Genomic DNA, 21,509 nt, shown 5'->3' on the forward strand with positions numbered 1-21,509 from the left:
AGATCAATAATCCAGAACTCTACAGGAAGTCCAGGTATGACCTACAGAAAGCTATCTTAACAGCAAAGAAGAAATTCTGATTGAAATTCAAGATGGAATCGGATACATGTCAACTCTGGCAGGGTTTGCAGGCAAAGCTTAACATAAGTGACTGTTTAACTCCCAGTTGAGTTCAATGGTTTTTATGCATGCTTTGAAAGGGAGAATAAAATTACACCTATGTGAATCCCTACAGCAACTGACGACCTGTGTTCTCTGTTTCAAAGGCTGACATCAGAACATCTTTCAAGATGGTAACTCCTCACAAGTACTCTGGCCCCAATAGTGTAATTGGTAGGGCTCTGAAAATCTGTGCCAACCAACTGGAGGGGGTGTTCAAGGACATCTGCAACAGTGGGAGATTGAAGATGAAGGTTCCCACCTACTTCAATCCAAGAGGAGCAGGGTGAGCTGCATCCATGACTATCACCCAGTTGCACTCACGTCTACTGTGATCAAGTGCTTGACAGATTGATCATTGTTAGAATTAATTCTGCCTAAGCAAAGACCTGCACCCACTGCTATGGGTCTACAGTGGATGCAATCTCACTGGTCTGCTATGGGTCTACGGTGGATGCAATCTCACTGGTCTGCTATGGGTCTACGGTGGATGCAATCTCACTGGTCTGCTGTGGGTCTACGGTGGATGCAATCTCACTGGTCTGCTATGGGTCTACGGTGGATGCAATCTCACTGGTCTGCTGTGGGTCTACGGTGGATGCAATCTCACTGGTCTGCTATGGGTCTATGGTGGATGCAATCTCACTGGTTTCTGTTCAGCTTTGGACCAGTTGGACAACAGTGGTACTATGTCAGGCTGTTGTTTATTGATTCAACACCAACACCAACATCAACATTCAATACCATCATACCCTCTGTACTAATCAACAAGTTTTAAAATTTGGGCCTCTGTACCTCCCTCTGCAACTGGATCCTTCACTTCCTCACCTGGAGACCACATCAATCTAGATCAGAAATAACATTTCCTCCTCGCTGGCAATTAACACTGGTGCGCCTCAGGGATGCCTGCTTAGCCCATTGTTCTACTCTCTGTAGCCCCATGACTGTGTGGCTAGACACAGCTCAAATGCTGATTACACAACAGTTGGCACAACTTCAGATGGTGATGAGGTGTACAGGAGTGTGATAGACTAGACTAGCCGATTGAGTTGTTTTGCAACAACCTTGAACTCAATGTTAGGAAGACGAAGGAATTGATTGTGGACTTCAGAAAGAGGAAGTCAAGGGAACACACACCATCTCATGCTCATCGAGGAATTAGCAGTGGAAAGGGTGAGCATTTTTAAGTTCCTGGGTGTCAACATCTCTGAAGACCTATCCTGGGCCCAACATGTAGATGTAATTACAAAGAAGGCATGGCAGTGGTTGTATTTCATTGGAAGTTTGAGTAGATTTGATATGTCACCAAAGAATCGAACAAATTTCTACAGATGTCCCGTGGAGAGCATTCCAACTGGTTGCAACACCGTCTGGTATGGAGGGGCCACTGCACAGGGTCGGAAAAGGCTGCAAACTCAACCAGCTCCATCATGGGCACTAACCTCCCCAGCATCGAGGACACTTTATTACTACCATCACAGATAAGATATAGGAGCCTAAAGACACACACTCAACATTTTAGGAACAACTTCTTCCCCTGTACACACACAAACATATACCTATACATTGTAGTTGTAGATGCTGCAAAGTGAAAAATGAGCTTTGAGGAAATCGGTGACTCAGGCAGCATTTGTGGAAGGAAATGGACAGTTGACCCTTCATTTAGTCCAGATGAGGGTCTTATCCCATAACGTTGACTGTCCATTTCCCTCCACAGATGCTGTTTGATCTGCTGACTTTTTCCAGCAGCTCGTTTTATTGATGTGGTGTATATGACTTCCAGAAGGCCTTAGAGAACAGGCTTTTCACCAAATTTGAAACACATAGCATAAAAGAGACTGGATATAAACTGGCAAGTAAAAGTTCCCCATGGTGGAGCCATTGCATATTTTAATCAATATTAATGATTTGGTTTGGTGGTGAAAGCTGATGTTTCTTCACCTGTGGATGAGGTGCATCCTAGCAGTATTATGAACTAGAAAGAGGATAGTGATGAATTGGAACAGGATATAAAGAGACTGGTGGGTGAGAATATGAGCGACAGATGAAACTTGATGAAAAGAAATGGGAGTTAATGCATTTGTTAGGATGAATGAGGGATGAAAATCCAGGATAAAGGATATTATTGTAAAAGGGATACAGGAGGTGAGGGACCAGGGGATAGTGCACAAATTACTGAAAGTGGCAGGGCTGGTTGAGAGTGCAATTAATAAAACAGATGTAATTTTGGGCTTTATCGATAAAATATCAAGGCAAGCAAGTTGTGCTTATCCTTTGTGAAACACAAGTCTGGTATAAACTGGAATACTACATTCAATTCTGATTACCATATTATCTAACAGCATTCTTTAAGTCTTTTCTGGACTGTGTTAGAGGGGGTCCAAAGCCGACTTATGAGAATGTATCCTGGGATAAATGATTACAGTTATAAGGATAGTACAGAGAAGCAGGATAAGATTGGAGATCACTGAGCAGAAATTTGGTAGAAATTCTGTTTATGAAATAGTCATGATGTATACAGAATTGATCGAGAGAAAATGATGCTTTTGGTGGAGAGTTTGAGGACTAGAAGTCACAGATGTATTTTAAAAACAGGAAGAAGAACAGCATGTGGTTGCTGTCTCGGGTGTTTTATTTGTAAATATGCTGAAATCAACTTTCACTATGGCCTTCAAGAAGAACTTAGAAAAATGTGAAGTTGAAAATTTGCCAAGCACCGGAGAAGTTGCTAAGACGGTAGAGAGATGGTTGGGCCAAGTGACATCCTTCTGTGTTGTATAATTCTATGTTTCCATGAAGTCTGAGCACACATGTTCCTCCTGTTCCCTGTACATGCTACCTATACACTATGCCCTTTAAGGATCTTGAATGGACATATAAGCTTCCAGTTAAAAAAACAAACAAAAAAAAAGTTTCCTTCCAGCAGAGTCGATCAAGGGAAAATTAGATGATATTCAAAATTGTGAATTGTTTTTTGATAGAAATATCGATTTAGTTTTTTTCATTGGAAGAAGGCTTGGCAATAATTTAAGATGAGTGGCAAAGAATCAGAGAAGACAGCCTAAAATAGAAGGATGTCCCTTTAGAACAGAGATGTGGAGCAATTGCTTTAGCCAGAGGGTGATGAATATGTGGATTTGATTGCCACAGACATCTGTGGAGGCCAAATCAATGGGCATATTTAAAATGGAAGTTGATAGGTTCTTGATTAGCAAAGGCATCAAAGATTACAGGGAGAAGCCAGGAGAAGTGGGGTTAGAGGGGAAATAGATCAGCAATGATGAAATGGTGGAGCGGACTCAATGGGCCAAATGGCCTAATTCTGCTCCAATGTTTTATGGTGATAAATAGAGCAGTTTTACACCATTCATTGTTATGATCTGAATGCAGTTCTCTGAGAATAGAGGGACAGACCAGAAAACACAATTCTGTAAAAATGTCTAAATACTGCTCTGGATACTTGGTCCTTTGTATAGAGAATCCTCTGTACATTGGCCACTGAATGACTGTCATGAGGAAATTTTGTGACTGGTATCTCATTTCTTTCATTTCCAGTTGAAATAAAAGAAAATCCAGATACATTAATTTCCTAGTTTATACAAGGAGATTGGCTAAAGGGCTACAGTTCTTGTGTGTTCCAATTGTACTACTATAAAAGTGGCTAGTCTGATAATCTCCCTTCTCTGTTAACAAGCATGAGTGTACTCCAGAGGAGATTTTTATAACTTAGTGCTTTGAGTACATGCCTTCTGGCTGAACTATGTTCATAACCAAGATGTTTTCTTTCTCCAGTTCTCTCTGGATTTGCGGAATAATACTCCTAACTTAGAACAGTCACTCTGACAAAAGATCATCCATCTGAAATGTGTTTGCTTCTCACTCTACACATAGTATCTGAGCTGTTTGGTACTTCTAGAGTTTTCTGTTTTCAATTTGGACTTGCAGCATGCATTTAATTTGAATTTGTTCATTTTACAAGATATGAGTATTGCTGCATCCTGACTGCCCCTGAAGATGATGTTCAGCCACTTTCTTCAACCACTGCTATCGTCTGGTGAAGGCTCCCCAACATTGCTATCAGTCTGATCATTTCAACCACTTTATCAGGAGAATTGAACTGACTGAAAACTGACTTCTGCAGTTTAATGGTCTACCAGCAATGACAGCAGGATATGGCAAAGATTGCAGAGCTAGGATCAGTTCTAGTGTTTAGTTTGGTCATTCTCTTTTAGATATTTGATTTAGCATGCTTGTAGTCCAGCCTCACCAAGTTGGCACTTAATTGTTTGGTATCTCAAGGCTGACCTCCGAGCTGGATAGCAAATCAGGAGTGAGTCATCACGGTACAGATTTTGGTGGAAGAGTTTTCTGCTGGTGGTGGTTCAAGGCAGCTTGTTGGTCAGTTTTGAGATGCCAGTTCTGTTCTAAATCTATCCTATTTATCACACTGGTAGAGACACACAAATGAAGGGTGGGTGACCTCTGTATGATTTTGTAACCATGAGGACTGTAAAGTGGTCAGTTCTACAAATTCTGCGCAAGCCCACAATGGATTAATGAGAATAGAGTCAGGTTACTTTGTCTCTCAAGCTGAGTGCTGATGGAGGGCCTTGTTGTGAAATATTAAATGGTTCTTCCTCTCCATAGATGTCTGATCTGCATTTATGTGTGTTGTTGGTTCATATATTCCTTTTTGTGACTCAAATCTGGCAGTTACATTCTTTAGCCTTGTTTTTGATGTTAGTGAGTCATTCTTGGTCATATTTGCTGGTATTCAGCAGGTGTTAAGTGTAAGTAGCCTTCCTTGCTCACGTTTGATCTGATGCTATGGAATCATGAGTCAATTTTTTGAGGACTCCCAGCTACTTCCTCCTGCTTATCTACTACTGAATTGGTAAGTCTTTCCAAGGAGCTGAATAGGACATATTCTAATGTTGTGATGGAGCACTTGTAGGGCCTTAATATCCATCTTCCAAGCTTGAATGATCAATTCTAGCATTAGTATTCATTATTGCCTTGAATGATATGAGCTATTAACGTGGAATCATTGCATTGCCCTGGAGTGCATGGTTTAACATAATAGATACTATGGACTTTGCAACTGTTGGACTTTGCATGTTCAGGATGTTTTTGTGTCACGTGCATATTTAATGTGGGAAAACTATGTTTTTTTGTATTAGTCTTGAGAAAAGCTGCAAACAATAAAATATTTTGTGAAGCTTGAGATTGCTTGTAAAAAATGCATAAACATGCAGATATTTATTCTGTTTAATATTTGATATCTATTTGCACATTATATTTTCCCTTCCCTTTCTAGAAACACAACAGTTCAATACAATGCAGATAAGTGAGGGAAATGTAAATAATTGCATTGAAATAAGGACGGTGGATAATCGTCAAACCAAACAGGTTCGTTTAATGCTTACCTCTGAAATGTATCTCTTGGTGAACTTCCTTTGTACTGCTTTGAAATGTAAGCCCGTGGTTTTTGCTTGTGTCTAACTGTGGATTTATCCAACAACATTTTTTTGATTCAGGGGCAATAATTCAGCTGAGTCACTGATAACCAATGAATTAAGTACATTTATTTATGACTTCTGCTTTCGTAACAATTATCTGTAACTATTGTCACCCTCTCCCACTCCCACAGCTGATGTTAATTTATGGTAATGTGAACTTGTGTTTGCAATGTATAGCACTGCTGTGGCAAAAAACCAATTAGCAGGGCATTTATACTCTGGCAGTGACAGTAATAAATTCAAACATGAACTTGAGAATACTTGTTCTATATCCAGCATATCATAGTCTTAATGACCCATTATGTCCTCTTTTTCTGTTTTTTTATAGATGAAGGCATTCATCATCTCTAAGCACTTAATCCAGCCTTCTAATGGAGAACTGACCTATAGATATTTTTAAAAGTTCTTTACATTTAACATCAGTTTTATCTGTCCAAGAAAACAATAGTCCTTAACTTAGCTTTTTTTAAATCCCTACATTCCTTTGGTTATCTACTATATTTAGACTTCAGCTAACTAACTTTTACTTAATCCTAATGAAAGGTCATGGCCTATAACGTCGCCTGTATTCTTTTCCATCAACACTGTCTGGCCTGCTGAGTCCTCTAGAATTTTGTGTGTGTTGCTTTTCTATCCTTAACAAAATATGCTGACTCGCCCTAATTATACTGATGCCAATCCTTGTATTTCCAGCTCCAAAGTCCAACTGATTGACGCAAATTGTAAACAGTGTACCTTGCCCCAGTCAGTGAAAAATGACTTACCACTGTAGTCATGATGAATTATTCTCTGAATCACTGCTCAGTTATTTTAGCGAAGTATTTATTGATCATGCTGTGCCAATGGATATGATCAAATTACTGTTGGTTACTGGTGCAACAAATGATTTGCCATAAGGTGAACAAAATCAATGCACTCTAAAACAGAATTTTCATTGGCAGGAATAAGAAACTACAATTTTCCCAGGAAATTACAGATAGTGTCTCACAAAATCTCTGTTTGGACTTCAACTATTCACTATATTTATTAAATGAATACATGAAACAATAAAATGCCAAAAATCCAAATGTGGTGCTGACAAAGATGAGCAGAATAAGTAACCAATGTAGATGAATAGAGAATTACAGTCTGATGAATAAAGCATACGTGCACATCTGTACCAAATGACATCAACACCGTTAAAAATAATTTATTCTGAATGAAAAGAACAGATCTGTGTTACTTCAATGGAGAAAGGATAGGAATAGTGGGGAACCAAAGAAAATTTAGGATTTATGTGTACAGATTATGAAATCAAAAGTGCCATTAAAATGCCAGTCTTTAATTGGAAAGTGAGAAATATACAGGGTGAATTTTCTTTGTTTTAGCCATGTAGAATCATGGTTAAAGTAAAATGTATACAACTCAAAGCACTCATCTTAGAAAAGATGTTTGCCTCAGAAGAAATGGTGCATAGATGCACCAGAATTTTGTTAGTTCTGAGGGTGATGCACTATCAATTACTCCAAAAGACTGGAAGTAGAGTAAATACTGAAAGGCTTTTACTAACAGTAAATGGACCAACGTCCATGTTGAGTATCTGTCCTGGACTGAGGGAGGAGCAGTGACACAATTGACTTTATTCAGGGGTCTGTGGGAGGAGCCACAGGAGCAGTCAGCAGAGGGGTGTGTCCAGGCATGTCCAGACAGGTAACCCAGTTATAACCTATATATATATGTAATATAGTTTGCCACAGAGGGCTGGATTATAAAGCTGACTTGATTCTTCAGAAGTTTGATTGGAACCAATAGAATTATTGAGAGAAACATTTTGTGCGCTATTGAGGACAAAGAACCATAACAACAAAATCTGAGCTAGGAAATTGAGGAGAGAAATAGGGAGATCTTTTTTTATAGCACCGTTGTCCACATGTTCAGGCATTGGTTCCTTTAATATTAATTTTCTTCAGAAATAAAGTGATAATACCTCAACTATCACTCCATGTTTTTTTCTTGCCCTTGATGCAATCTATTTGAATCTAAAGTTACAAGCTATTTTCCTTTTTCATAATTTAATTGGCTTAATGTCTCCTTCCGATATCTTTTTCATCCTTTAATTTTCTTTTTTGTTACTTTAATCAAAATCATTGTCAGTGACAATAATTCACATAGTTGTGAAATTTGTTTTGTTACTATATTACAATGCAGGCATAACAAATTGCTCTTAGTTGCAATAAAAACAATACAAATGAGGAATAATGAGATAGTTCATGAATTCATGGACTGTTCAGAAATCTGATGGCAGAGGAACATTGCATGTGGGTCTTCAGGCTCCTGTGCCTCTTCCCTGATGGTAGTAATGAGAAGTGGGCATGGTGAGGGTCCTTCGTGACGGTGCCGCCTTGGGGCACCACATTTTCCTCAATGAGTCTGTGATGGAGCAGGGTGAGTCTACAGCCCTCTAAAGCCTTTTATGATCCTCAGCATTGGTACCTGCTTACCAGATAGTGATACAATCAGTCAGAGTGCTCTCCATTATGTATCCGAAGAAATTTGCTCATCTTTGGTGACATGACAAATCTCCTCAAATTCCTAATGAAGTATAGCCACAGGCTTGCCTTCATCATGATTGCACCAACATGTTGGGCTCAGGATAGATCTTCTGAAACTTGGATACCCAGGAACTTGAAACTGCTCACTCTTTCCACCTCTGACCCTCCAATGATCCTCCAGTTGCTTTCATTAGCTTTTCTCGCTACTTTGGGTCAGGCCACAATGGAGTATTGTATTGTTATGTAAACGGCAACAATGAATATCAATCGAGACGGGTTGTATAGAAACAACCAAACATTTATTAAACACGGATAAACGGTAAGGAAAAAAACAAATGAAAACTTTAACCGGAAGTTAACCGATGTGCAGCCATTCAACAACTCGTCACTCGGCACTGGTTTCTTAAAGCGTTAAATGCAAAAACAATTCTTAAAGCGATAAAGTCAGATATAGTTCTTAGAACAGTAAATTCGAAAGTCCAACAGATTTATACGTTCAATTAGGAGAGACTTCTCTGGAGAAGGACTTCTTCATAGACACGACTTTCCTGCTGGTTCTGTCCACAGGATTCACGATGCCGAAAATAAACAGTTTAAAACAACTGACCTTAAATTCTTTTAGAGAGAGCAAACCTTTGCATGAACTCTTTGCTCTTTTGGCAAGAGTTATCTCGATGCAGGTTGCTACTCTTCCAACGAAGACTCAATAAGGTCAATCCTTTATTAAACTGCCAAACGATGCCCACTCCTCTCGATCCTTCGATCCTGTACTTTGATAAATTCTTCACTCTCCCTTCTACTGCTGGAATTGAGTAAATCAGCACATCTAGCCAAAACTTTCCAGTCCAATAATATTGTATCTTGCAATAGATGGCAACACTCCATTTTAAAAATGAAACTGCATCACAAAAACAAACACGCAACAGAAACGGAGACACAGCACGTACTACCTGGAAACCTACAAACTAAAAACTAACTGCGTCATCTGGGGTCGACCCTTATATACCCATGGTGCACATGTCATCACGTGACCTCACATCGGCAGGAAAATCACATCAGGTGACCTCCAAAAGACCATTACATCATTCTCACACAAAAAATACACATCTCCTTGAGCATGTAACAGTATACAGTTCTGGTTGCCATGTTATGGGAAGGATGTGGCAGTATTAAAAACAGTGCAAAAGAGATGGATGTTGACTGTACCTCTTCCTAGAGATGCTGCCTGGCCTGCTGCGTTCACCAGCAACTTTGATGTGTTGCTTGAAATTCCAGCATCTGTAGATTTTGCAAAAGAGATGTACCAGGATTTTGTCTGGATTAGAGGGTTTTATTTAAGAGAAGGTGGGACAGGCTGGCTAGAATGTAGGAAGCTGAGCGGTGACCTTGTAGAGGTTTTTAATTTATGGAGGCCTTGGAAAGGGCTGTCTTTTTCCAAAGAGAGTCCAGAAATAGAGGACATACTTTGAAAGTGAGAGGGAAGAAATTTAAAAGAGATCTGAGGGACAAGTTTTTCACACAGAGGGTGGTAGTCATGTGGAACAAGGTGCCAGAAGAAGTGGTAGTGACAGATAGAATCACACCACCTCAAAGGCATTTGGACAGCTCCTTGGACAGTACAGGATAGAGGCCCAATAGAACCAAATGGATTAGTGCAAAAGAAGGGCCAGGGACTGGTGAACATCAGAAGGTCACACAAGTAAGTCCACCAGTCTCACCACATTTCAAGCTTAAAAGAGAAATGATACGCATCCTGCAGAACAGGGGATTAAATGAGCCATCTCAAAAAAGGACTGGCTTCACTATTGGCATAAAGGGCCTGTTTCAGTTGTGGACAGCTCTAGGGCTTTATCCTTTAGTTATTTTTATATCTGTTACTTTTTCACAATTTTGTTTATATTATTTGAGTAATCAGTTTAATAGTTTTAATTGTTTTCTAATACTTAAAAAAAATTATTCCCTAAGTTTTTCAGACACCTATTGTCTTGAAGTCCTTTTTTGAGATGGCTCATTTAATCCCCTGTTCTGCAGGATGCGTATCATTTCTCTTTTTTGAGACTTTGAACTTTTACTGTGCTCATGGACTTCTTCATCAAGTGATGGTATTGTTGCACTGTTGTAACTATATGTTCTAATTATGTGGTTTTGTTAGTTTTTTTTCAGTCTTGGTCTGTCCTGTGTTTTGTGATATCACACCGGAGGAATAATTGTATCATTTCTTAATGCATGCATTACTAAATGACAATAAAAGAGGACTGCGTGTCTTCATAATCTAACTCTACTAACTCCACCACTGTGCCTTCTTCATGTATTATGGGAATGTCCAAACTGGGATCAATATCCATCTGGACATTGTGTACCGACACTGCTATACCTAACATCACTTTATGGATAGACAATCAATCTATGTATCATAACCTGTCATTCTATAAATACACAAGGTAGAGTCAGAGAACACTACAGCACAGAAACGGACCCTTCAGCCCATCTAGGCTGTGCTGAACCACTAATCTGCCAGTCCCATTGACCTGGACCTGGACTATAGCCTTCCACCCCGCCCCCGCCCCCCCCCACCAATCCAAATTACTCTAAAATGTTGAAATTGACCCTATATCCAGCACATGCTGGCAGCACGGTCCACACTCCCACCAGCCTCTGAGAGAAGAGGTTCCCCCTTAATTCCCCTGAAACATTTTGCCTTTCACCTTTAACCCACGACCTCTAGTTCTAGTCTCACCCAGCCTCAGTAGTGAAAGCCTGCTTGCATTTACCCTATCTATACCACTCATAATTTTGTATTCCTCTATCAAATCTCCTTTCAATTTTCCATGTTTTAGGGAATAAAATCCTAACGTTCAATCTTTCTCTATAACTCAAGTCCTTGCAACATCTTTACAAATTTTCTCTTCACTCTTTAAATCTTGTTTACATCTTTTCTGCAGATGGGTGAACAAAACTGCACACAATACCCCATATTGGGTCTCGCCAACATTTTACACAATTCCAACATAACATCCCAACTCCTGTACTCAATACTTTGATTTATGAAGACTAATATGCCAAAAGCTTACTTTATGAATCTATCCTCAGTTCTGTCTATAAAGCCTCACTAGACAGGCTCTCTAGTCTATGCTGCCTGAGCACTGCTGTGACTTTTCCCTGACTAGTAGCGCCACTACTCCCCCTACTTGTGTTTTTAAATGTTGTTTTCTTTATCCTATTGTCTTTTTTTTTGTGCTGCATCACATCCGGAACAATTATTTTGTTGTCCTTTGTGCTGGAAATGACATTGAACAATCTTGAATTTGAAGTTGAATAGAAGTAATGTGCAACAAAGTAAAAGCTACCTATTCCCATCAGACTCCATTTGATCCATAGGCATTACTTGGTGAATCTGTGCACAACAGTTTAAACCTCACCTCCGTGACACTGGTTGATAATAATTCCTGCAGCTGTAAATTGTTACAGTGATTGTGTGTGGGGAGAGGAGGAGTTGGATGGGTGTAGGTGGTAGAGGTAGTACTTGAAGACCTGGTATAATAATTAAAATGACAAGAAAACTAACAGTAAATGTCACATCTTGAAGAATGAAAATTAAGGAAACCATTGTTTTGTTATGACTTTCACTAGCAAAGACAAATAAAGTATTGCTTTCATGCTGGTTCTAAACAGTGGAGGAAATTTCCTCAAGGAACTTCTGTGTGGATACAGCATAACTCCAAAAGAAGATGGAAAGTCTCATATCCACTAAATTGTCTGGCATTTCAAAAGCAGCTTCACTTGGGCAATCTGTTTGACCAGATGCAGAATATAGGAGGACCGAGAACATCAAATTAATTTGCATGGATTTCTGTTGATTTAAGTAGAGATAAAGTTGATTAAATCTCAGCAGTTGGGAGTTTCAATTTGAAAAGCATAGAAGTGTCTAAATAACAAGTGAGATATAACATGTTTCTTCCCATGGTATTTCTTCAGACAGAGTGTGGTGAATCTGTAGTATTTGTTGCATAGGGAGTTGTGGAAGCCAAGCTGTTGTGTGTATGTAAGGCAGCGATCAATAAGTTATTGATTTGTGGGGGGGGGGGGGGAGGAGGGGTTGAGGGTTACAAGGGGAAGGAAGGAGCATGTGATTGAAAAGAAAAATCAATTTTAATGGGCTGATTCTGCTCATATCTTACGGCCTATGCATCATATTTTAATGGTGAGAGTGACACAGGACTGGGTAACCTTGAGATTTAATTGCATAAAGCAACAAGAGACAAGCAATATGGCTTACACCAGAAGTGAAAGGCAAATTAATTAAAATGGAATTGGAAAATGTCTTGGCTGTTTCCGTCATTCCACAAAATGAGTTTGAACGGCATTTCAAAGAGACTAAACTGAAGCCTGCAGAAATCCAGCTAAGAACTTGTACTGCAGAAAAGGTAATTCCTGCGGGAATACCATTTGTAACAGTGAAATAACAACAACCATCACACCACAGGAGGGGCCAAGTTTGGCTGAAACAACTACAACTTGATTGGAGATCCATCCATGATTTGCATGCCACATCTTCTTCAAGAGAGACTACTGAAAGTGAATTAAGAAGGGTACTGGATGATGTCACAGCAGTGTTCAGGTTTGGCACTGGAAAATGCAAACATATACTTTATAACCATATAACAATTACAGCATATAATGTCGCCAAAGAATTGATACTAGAACATACAATCATAACAGTGATATTTGATTCTACGCTTCCCGCTCCCTGGATTACAAATATTAAATATTAAAAATTAATAAATATTAAAATGTTAAATTATAAATCATAAATAGAAAATAGAAAAATGGAAAGTAAGGTAGTGCAAAAAAAACCGAGAGGCAGGTCTGGATATTTGGAGGGTACGGCCCAGATCCAGGTCAGGATCCGTTCAGCAGTCTTATCACAGTTGGAAAGAAGTTGTTCCCAAATCTGGCCACATGAGTCTTCAAGCTGCTGAACCTTCTCCCGAGGGAAGAGGGACGAAAAGTGTGTTGGCTGGGTGGGTCGTGTCCTTGATTATCCTGGCAGCACTGGTCCGACAGCGTGCGGTGTAAAGTGAGTCCAAGGGTGGAAGATTGGTTTGTGTGATGTGCTGGGCTGTGTTCACAATCTTCTGCAGCTTCTTTCAGTCTTGGACAGGACAACTTCCATACCAGGTTGTGATGCACGCTAGAAGAATGCTTTCTACGGTGCATCTATAAAAATTAGTGAGGGTTTTAGGGAACAAGCCAAATTTCTTTAGTTTTCTCAGGAAGTAAAGGTACTGGTGGGCCTTCTTGGCAGTGAACTCTGCTTGGTTGGACCAAGTCAGGTCATTTGTGATGTTGACCCTGAGGAACTTAAAGCTTTTGATTTGTTCCACTTGCGCACCACCGATGTAAATTGGGTCATGCAGTCCGCTACTCCTTCTGAAGTCAACAACCAATTCCTTTGTCTTGCTGACGTTGAGGGATAGGTTATTGTCTTCACACCATGCCACCAGGTTCTTAATTTCCTCTCTGTACTCAAACTCATCATTACCTGAGGTACGGCCTACAATTGTTGTGTCATCAGCAAACTTATATATTGAGTTTGATGGAAACTTGGCTACACAATCATGGGTGTACAGTGAGTACAGCAGGGGACTGAGTACACAGCCTTGTGGGGCACCAGTGCTCAGAGTGATTGTAGAGGAGAGCTTGTCCCCTACTTTTACAGCCTGGGTCCTGTCTGTGAGGAAGTTGAAGGTCCAGCTGCAGATCTGAGTGCTAATGCCCAAGTTCCGGAGTTTAGGAATCAGTTTATTTGGGATGATGGTATTAAAAGCAGAGCTGTAGTCAATGAAAAGGAGCCTTATGTATGCGTCTTTATTCTCCAGGTGTTCTAAGGAGGAATGTAGGGCTAGAGAGATGGCATCTGCCATTGACCTGTTGCTCCAGTAAAATATAAAGGGTAAAATAGTGTTAAATGAAAATGCCACACCCAGGTTTCACAAAGCCTGTCTGGTTCCTTATCACTCATGATAAAGTAGCCAGTGAGTTAGATTGCATAGAGTCTGAAGGAAGTATACCCAAGTTTGAATGGAACCCATGGGCAAAGCCAATGTTCCCAGTAGCCAAGAAGGTTGGATCTGTCGGCACCCTTCGACTCAGCACTGAAAATAGATTACTACCCCCTGCCCAGGATAGAGGATATCTTTACAAACCTTTCTGGAGGGAATATCCAATTCAACAAAGTGGACTCAGCTGAGGCCTACTGATCTACAGATGGAGATGGAAGAACAGTCCAAAGCGTTTCTCAGCATAATCACTCAAAGGGCTTTATTGCTGCAATAGGCTTATTTTTGGAGTAGCATCCACCCCTGAACTCTAGCAGAATGCCATGGACCAGGAGCTACAAGGCTGCCCAGGCACTCAGTGTTACCTGATGACATAATTGTTACCAGCGAGGATGACAAAAAACATCTCTATAATCTCAGACAGTGCTAAAAAGATTAGAATATTATGGGCTCAGAGTATGATACGACAAATGCGAATTCTTTAAACTAAGCATCACTTAATGTGGTCACATCATTGACACACAAGATTTACACAAGTATGCTGGGAAAATTCAAGCAGTGGTGGATGCCACAAGGCCAAGGGATATGTCACAGTTGTGGTCATTTTCAGCATTTGTCAAATACTATAACAGGTTCCTGCCATACCTGGCTACTATGCTCCACTCCTGAATTTATTACTGCAGATTGGGAAGAAATGGCAATGGACAAAGCAGTGTGAGGTGGCTTTCCAAAAGGTAAAGGAAATGGTGAGATCAGACACTGTACTCACACATTATGATCCACATTGTCCAGTGAAGCTTCCCTTGCCTCATGGTATAGGTGCAGTCATATCAGAAGTTATGAGAGATGGAAGTGAACACCCTTTGCCTTTCCTTACTGCTGCAGAGAAAATTTACACAAAGAATGACAGAGAGGCATGAGTCTGGTTTGGGGTGTAAAATGTTTCAACCAGTACTTGTATGGGAGAAAGTTTACCCTCATTACTGATCGTCAACCACTAAGTGTTCATTTTCAGAAGGATGCTCCACAAACAGCAGCAGCACTAATGCGGAGATGGGCTCTGGAGATCTTAACACAGAACAGTACAGCATTTGATCAACAGCAAAAACAAATCAAAAACACCCAACCAGTAATCCCTCCTACCTATACTATATCCATTTCCCTCCATCTTCCTTGTATCCATGTGCTGATCCAAACTTCTCTTAAAGGTCTCCAGTGTATTTGCCTCTACCACCATTCCAGACAGCGCATTCCAGGCACCCACCACTCTGAGTTTAAAAAAAAAACAACTTGCCTCTCACATTCCCTTTGAACCTACCCCTCACATTCAATGCATGCCCTCTGGTATTGTACATTTCAACCCCGAGAAACAGATACTTTCTGCCCATTCTATCCACGCCTTTCAAAAACTTGTAAACTTCTCAAAGATCTCCCCTCAGCCTCTAGTGCTCCAAACAAAACAATCCAAGTTTGTCCAGCCTCTCGTGATAGCAAAGCCCTCCAAACCAGACAGTATCCTGATAAACCTCTTCTGCACCCTCCCCAAAGCCTCAACATCCTTCCTAAAATGGGACAACAGAACTGTATGTAATACTCCAGATGTGGCCTAACCAGAGTTTTATAAAGTTGCAGCATAACCTCTTGACTTTTGAACTTGGTGCCTCGACTAATTAACAGCAAGCGTTCCATGAGTCTTTTCAACCATCTTATCAAGCTGTGTAGCCACTGTACTACCCTGGTTAAGAACATGTTTTATTGTATTTCAACTGTTGGGTATCTTATTTTAGCGGCTTTTCTGCAAAACGCAGTGTATTATGTTAGTTAAGCTTCATAGACTAGTGTTTTGGCTTCTGCTGAGATGAGGAGCTTTTGTTCAGCTGAGGAAGGTTGTGTCAGTCAATTGAGTTTGCCATGGTAACATTCTGTCCAGTGGGATACCATGGAACATTGAAGAGAGATGGGTGGGATTAGATTTCTGAGGGACAGTGGTCTGGTTCTGGGGTCTCTGTTGGTAAGGGGTGTGGAATGGAGCATAGGGAAGATACTCACAGAATTCCACCCAAAGGAGATACCCCATTGTAAGAAGTGCTTTGTGCAGATGAATGGTTTTAAGGAGGAAGTGATAATACTTCTGAGTTAGCCAGTTTATTTGTAACATTCTTCAAGGGAAGTTTGAACTGTGGCTGGTGACTTGGGTTTGGCAGTGTGACTAAATTGATACAACCAACTGCTCCTGAAATGAGCTCTAACGTTTATCTGCACATTTAGACTGCTTTAACAGTACTGGGCCCCTTTTCTTTCCTTTCCCCTATTCACTGTTAAAGTATCTGTAAATATACTTCCACTTTAATTTTATGCCAATGTAAGGTCTGTTATTTCCATGTTAATTCTACCTTTGCATGGGGCAGTATTTACACAGCATTCACCACAACTTTCATTCCCTGATGGGAACATTGCAACTTTCCTGTCTGACTGAACCCGGATCATGCCAATCCTTGACGTGTGTTGCTTATTGAAGGTGACCTTCTCACCATTACCCATGTGATGCTGAGTCATGTGGCTGTTCGACTGTTAGCTAATGAGCCTAGTTTATTAGGAGCCATAGTGAGAGGGTTACACCACTTTCAAGGAGCTATGAACTTGCACCCCAAGATCTCTCTGCGCAGCAACACTGTTAAGCATCTTACCCTTAACCATGTACTGTCTCCTTGCATTTTCACTACCAAGGTGCAACACCTCACATTTATCTGGATTAAGCTCCATCAGTCTCTATCTGCAATTTTTCTATATCATGTTGTATTCTTGGCCAGTCTTCTACACTATCCACAACTCTACCAGTCTTTGTACCATCTGCAAACTTACTAACCCACCCATCTACATTTTCATCCATGTCACTTGTATACATCACAAACTGCAGAGGTCCCAGCACAGATCCCTGTGGAACATCACTAATCAGAGACCTCCAGCTTAAAAAAGTCCCTTCAGCCACCAGTCATGGGCACAAATTGGTTGGTTGTAGTAGATGCAGCTACAAAGTGGCCAGAAATATTCCCAATAGCCTCCACTACAGCCTCCCTTGCTCACTGTTAATGTGCTGAGAAGCCTCTTCTCAGGGATTGGTGTTCCAGACACTTAGTCAGTGACAATGGATGACAGTTTGTGGTGGAACAGTTTCAGTCATTCCTGAAAATGAATAGGATAAGACATATTACATCTGCACTGTACCACCCAGCTCCAAATGTCTTGGTGGAAAGGTTTGGCCAGAGTCTGAAGAAGGCACTGTGAGCAACGTCAGCAGAACACACTACACTGACACTGAACCAGGAACTCGCCAATTTCCTCCTTACATATCACAATGCTCCACACTCCACAACCAACAACTGACCAGCCATGCTGTTCCGGGCTCGTCCCTTGCACTCGCGTCCGGATGTCTTCAAATCCAATCTCAGAAGGCGTTTACAGGATAAACAGCTGAGACAAATTGAGGGTTTCGCAAACAAGGAGGTGTGCTATTTCACTCCTGAACAACCAGTCCTAGCGAGGGGCTGCATCGATGATTAAAAGTGGATACTTGGAAAGATTAAGGATAGAACTGGACCATTCTCCTACACGGTGGAGATTGCATCTGCTGTCATCTGGAGATGATAGATTGATCAGCTGAGGAGAGCAGAGTCATTTGTTAGAGAAGAAAACAATTGTCTTGAGCTGTCAGAACTACTTCCTGTAGTCTTAGAGTCAACTCCTACAACCCACATGGAGGAGGCCCAGAACCTGAGATTTTCACAGCCAGAAGTCTCATCTGCCAGGCAGATTGCCCCCACCTTGTGAGGAAAGACATTATCCCACAGGAGTAGCAAATCCTTCTCAGTGGTTAAATCTTTCGGCATGAATGGGACAGGATAAAATTTACTATGCTGTGGATATCTATATAGTAGTTGTATTATAAAGTCATAGAGAAATACAGCACAGAAACAGGCCTTTTGGTCCATCTAGTCCATACCGGAGCCACATAAGCTGCCTAGTCCCATAGTCCTACCATCCATGTACCTATCCAAATCAAGCTTGCATTCACTACCCTCTGAGTGAAGAAGTTTCCTCTCATGTTCCCCTTAAAATGTTCACCCTCCACCCTTAACTTATGACCTCTAGTTTTAGTTCCACCCAACCTCAGTTAGAAAAGCCTGTTTGCATTTACTCTGTCTATCTATCTTACCACATCCTATGTGAATCCTTCAATAAAAAAGCGGTGGGGGGGGGGAACTACGTAGACAAGTATCCCGGCTCCTGTTTTTTTCCTTTCAATTAGTTTCTGGAGTTACAAACCATTATACCAGTGTCAGATGCAAAAGAGCTTTTTGAAATGATTACAATTACAGCATCTAAGGGAGATTTGGACAAATACATGGATAGGGAAGATTTAGTGAGATATGTGGGCAAATGGAACCAGCTCAGGATTGCATCTCGTTAGCATTGATGATTTGGGCCAAACGGCCTGTTTCCTTGTTGTATGATTTTGAAATCAATAATATCTGCTTGCTTATTCCATCAAGAAGGAACTCTTAAAGTGCAGTTTGAGTAATGATTTGGGAGGGAAATGTGCAGCTGATGTGCCAGTACCCAAACCATGTGAATATTGTGATGGCTAGGTAGGTTTGCAGTCCTTGCATCAAGCCTCTCCAACCAGTCCAACTAGGCTCTGACAACACTTGCCTCCAACCCATGGACAACATGAAGCCAAGTCTGTCTCACTGATAGTGAGCTGCTTAGGACAACTGGAAGTGTGTGCACAACATTATGAATTAGGGCTCATTCACTAGACTAAAACCAGCAGGCTGAACTCTTGTGAAAGATTGAGTAAATATAATTTTGTCAGCAATAGCCACTCTTGAACAATTATCTGAACTACACATTGAAATACGATTGGGGTGCCAGAAAATAACCAAAGACTGTTGAATAGCATTCTACTCAAATCTTCCAAGTGGAGAAATGTAATCATGTTTTTAATCCTACAAACATTCATGTAAACTACATTGGTGTCCCAGGATCCAACTCCATTCATTGCATCTAGCCACACGCAAAACAATCTATTAGCAATAGATTTTTTTAAAGGATTTATTTAAAAAAAACTTTTGGATGAAATCAGCAGTACAGGCAGCATTCGTACAGACAAATTGAATCTCAGTGACTGCCGTTCCGGCTCCACAGACGCTGCCCGACTCGCTGATTTCCTCTAGTACCTTTATTTTCCCGTTCAGATCCCAGCATCTGCAGTCTCTCTTATCTCTATTAAAACTCAATTATACATCAAACCTTCCGCTATTTTTAGAAATCGCACAGTGGTAGAATTACTCTTTATGTCACCATTCCTTCATGATAACTTCACGATTACAGTACAGTATTTACCAAAAGGAGACGGGGCGGGACTACGGGCTTTACCATCGGCGCTATCTGGGAGCGCGATTGCGGGTCACGTGACCGCGGGCGGCGGGACATGGGATTCGCTGGATGGAGCGGAGACGGCACCGTGTGTCCGGCACCCTGGACGAGGCTTTCATAAGCAGCGCCTGTTGTAGACTTTATTTTCACAGAACCGTAGAAAAGGTAAGCGGCATCTGTGGCGTGGCGTTTCCACGGAATTCAGTACTAGCACAGCACGTTTCCTTCACTGTAATTTTAAACTTGACTTCTGAAACTCGTAGTCTGTTCACAGCAAGTTGGGTTACTGCAACCTTTCTGCATGACTTCAATGTACATGCAACTAAAAGGGCTTTGAGAAGCCGCCAACTTCGGTCACTATTAAGTAGGTTTTGAAAGTTTTTTTTCTCAAAAGATACAATTAGATCGACAGCTTTATAGAAATCTGATTAGAAGAGTTGAGCACATCAGACTGTAGTTTACTGTAGTACTAAGGAGCAGGTGCTTTAGAAATGGAAAGGTCTGCTGGACCTTGTCCCCAGGGTTTTGAAAGGTAGTTGGAGAGATTGCACTCTTTAAGGCAGGAGAGAAGAAGAAAGGAAATTATAGGCCGCAGCTTTCACCATCTGCAAAGGGATCCTACCACTAAATGTATTGTTACCTCCCCTAATCCTGCACTTTCTGCTAGGATCTCTGTGATTCTAAACAGGAGAAAGTCTGCAGATGCTGGAAATCTAAAGCAAAACACACACAAAATACTGGAGGAACTCAGCAAGTCAGGCAGCATCCATGGAAATGACTAGAGTCGACATTTCAGGCCAAGACCCTTCTTCAGGACTGAGAAGGAAGGGGAAAGCCGACAGAATAAAAGAGTGGGGGAGGGGAAGGAGGCAATTTGGAAGGTGATCGGTGAACCCAGGTGGGTGGGAAAGGTCAAGGGCTGGAGAAGAAAGAATCTGATAGGAGAGGACAGTGGACAATAGGAGGAAGGGAAGGAGGAGGGGACCAGGGGGAAGTTAATAGGAGAGTGAGAAGCAGTAAAAGGTCAGGAGTGGGGAATGGTGGAAGGTGGAATCTCTGTGATTCCCTTGTCCACTCGTCCCTCCCCGCTAATCTCCCTCCTGCGCTTATCCCTGCAAGTAGCCCAAAATGCTACACCTACCCATTCCTCTCCTCCCTCACCTCCATTCAGGGTCCCAGGCAGTCCTTCCAAGTGAGGCAGCACTTCACCTGCGAATCTGCTGGGGTTTGGTGCTCCCGATGCAGCCTCTATGTTGCCCAAAAGTCACCACAAGTGAGACTTCCCGGTGGCCAAACATTTTAATTCCGATTCCTGTTCCTGTTCTGACTTCTTGGTCCACGGCCGCCGCTTGTGCCAAAAGGAGGCCTCCCTTGGTGGAGGAGCAACGCCTTATGTTCCTTTCGGGTAGTCTCCAACATGATGGCATGAATGCAGATTTCTCCTTCTAGTTATCAAAATCCCCTCCCCCACCCACCACCTTCCACCATTCCCCACTCCTGACCTTTTACTGCTTCTCACTCTCCTATTAACTTCCCCCTGGTCCCCTCCTCCTTCCCTTCCTCCTATTGTCCACTGTCCTCTCCTATCAGATTCTTTCTTCTCCAGCCCTTGACCTTTCCCACCCACCTGGGTTCACCGATCACCTTCCAAATTGCCTCCTTCCCCTCCCCCACTCTTTTATTCTGTCGGCTTTCCCCTTCCTTCTCAGTCCTGAAGAAGGGTCTTGGCCTGAAATGTCGACTCTAGTCATTTCCATGGATGCTGCCTGACTTGCTGAGTTCCTCCAGTATTTTGTGTGTGTTTT

General features: G+C 41.4%; 1 protein-coding gene across 2 annotated transcripts in view; it reads left to right on the forward strand.

Moving 5' to 3' along the window:
* The first annotated feature begins 19,744 nt into the window (after positions 1-19,744).
* Positions 19,745-21,509, forward strand: part of slc2a9l2 (solute carrier family 2 member 9, like 2) — a 263,120-nt gene continuing 261,355 nt past the window's right edge. For both annotated transcript variants that reach the window (XM_072254680.1, XM_072254681.1), the window contains exon 1: positions 19,745-19,869. In XM_072254680.1, the coding sequence (XP_072110781.1) occupies positions 19,774-19,869 (96 nt within the window). In that variant the 5' untranslated portion in view covers positions 19,745-19,773. The remainder of the gene's footprint in view (positions 19,870-21,509) is intronic.

This window comes from Mobula birostris, chromosome 4, assembly GCF_030028105.1.
Source record: "Mobula birostris isolate sMobBir1 chromosome 4, sMobBir1.hap1, whole genome shotgun sequence".
Classification (NCBI taxonomy): Eukaryota; Metazoa; Chordata; class Chondrichthyes; order Myliobatiformes; family Myliobatidae; genus Mobula; species Mobula birostris.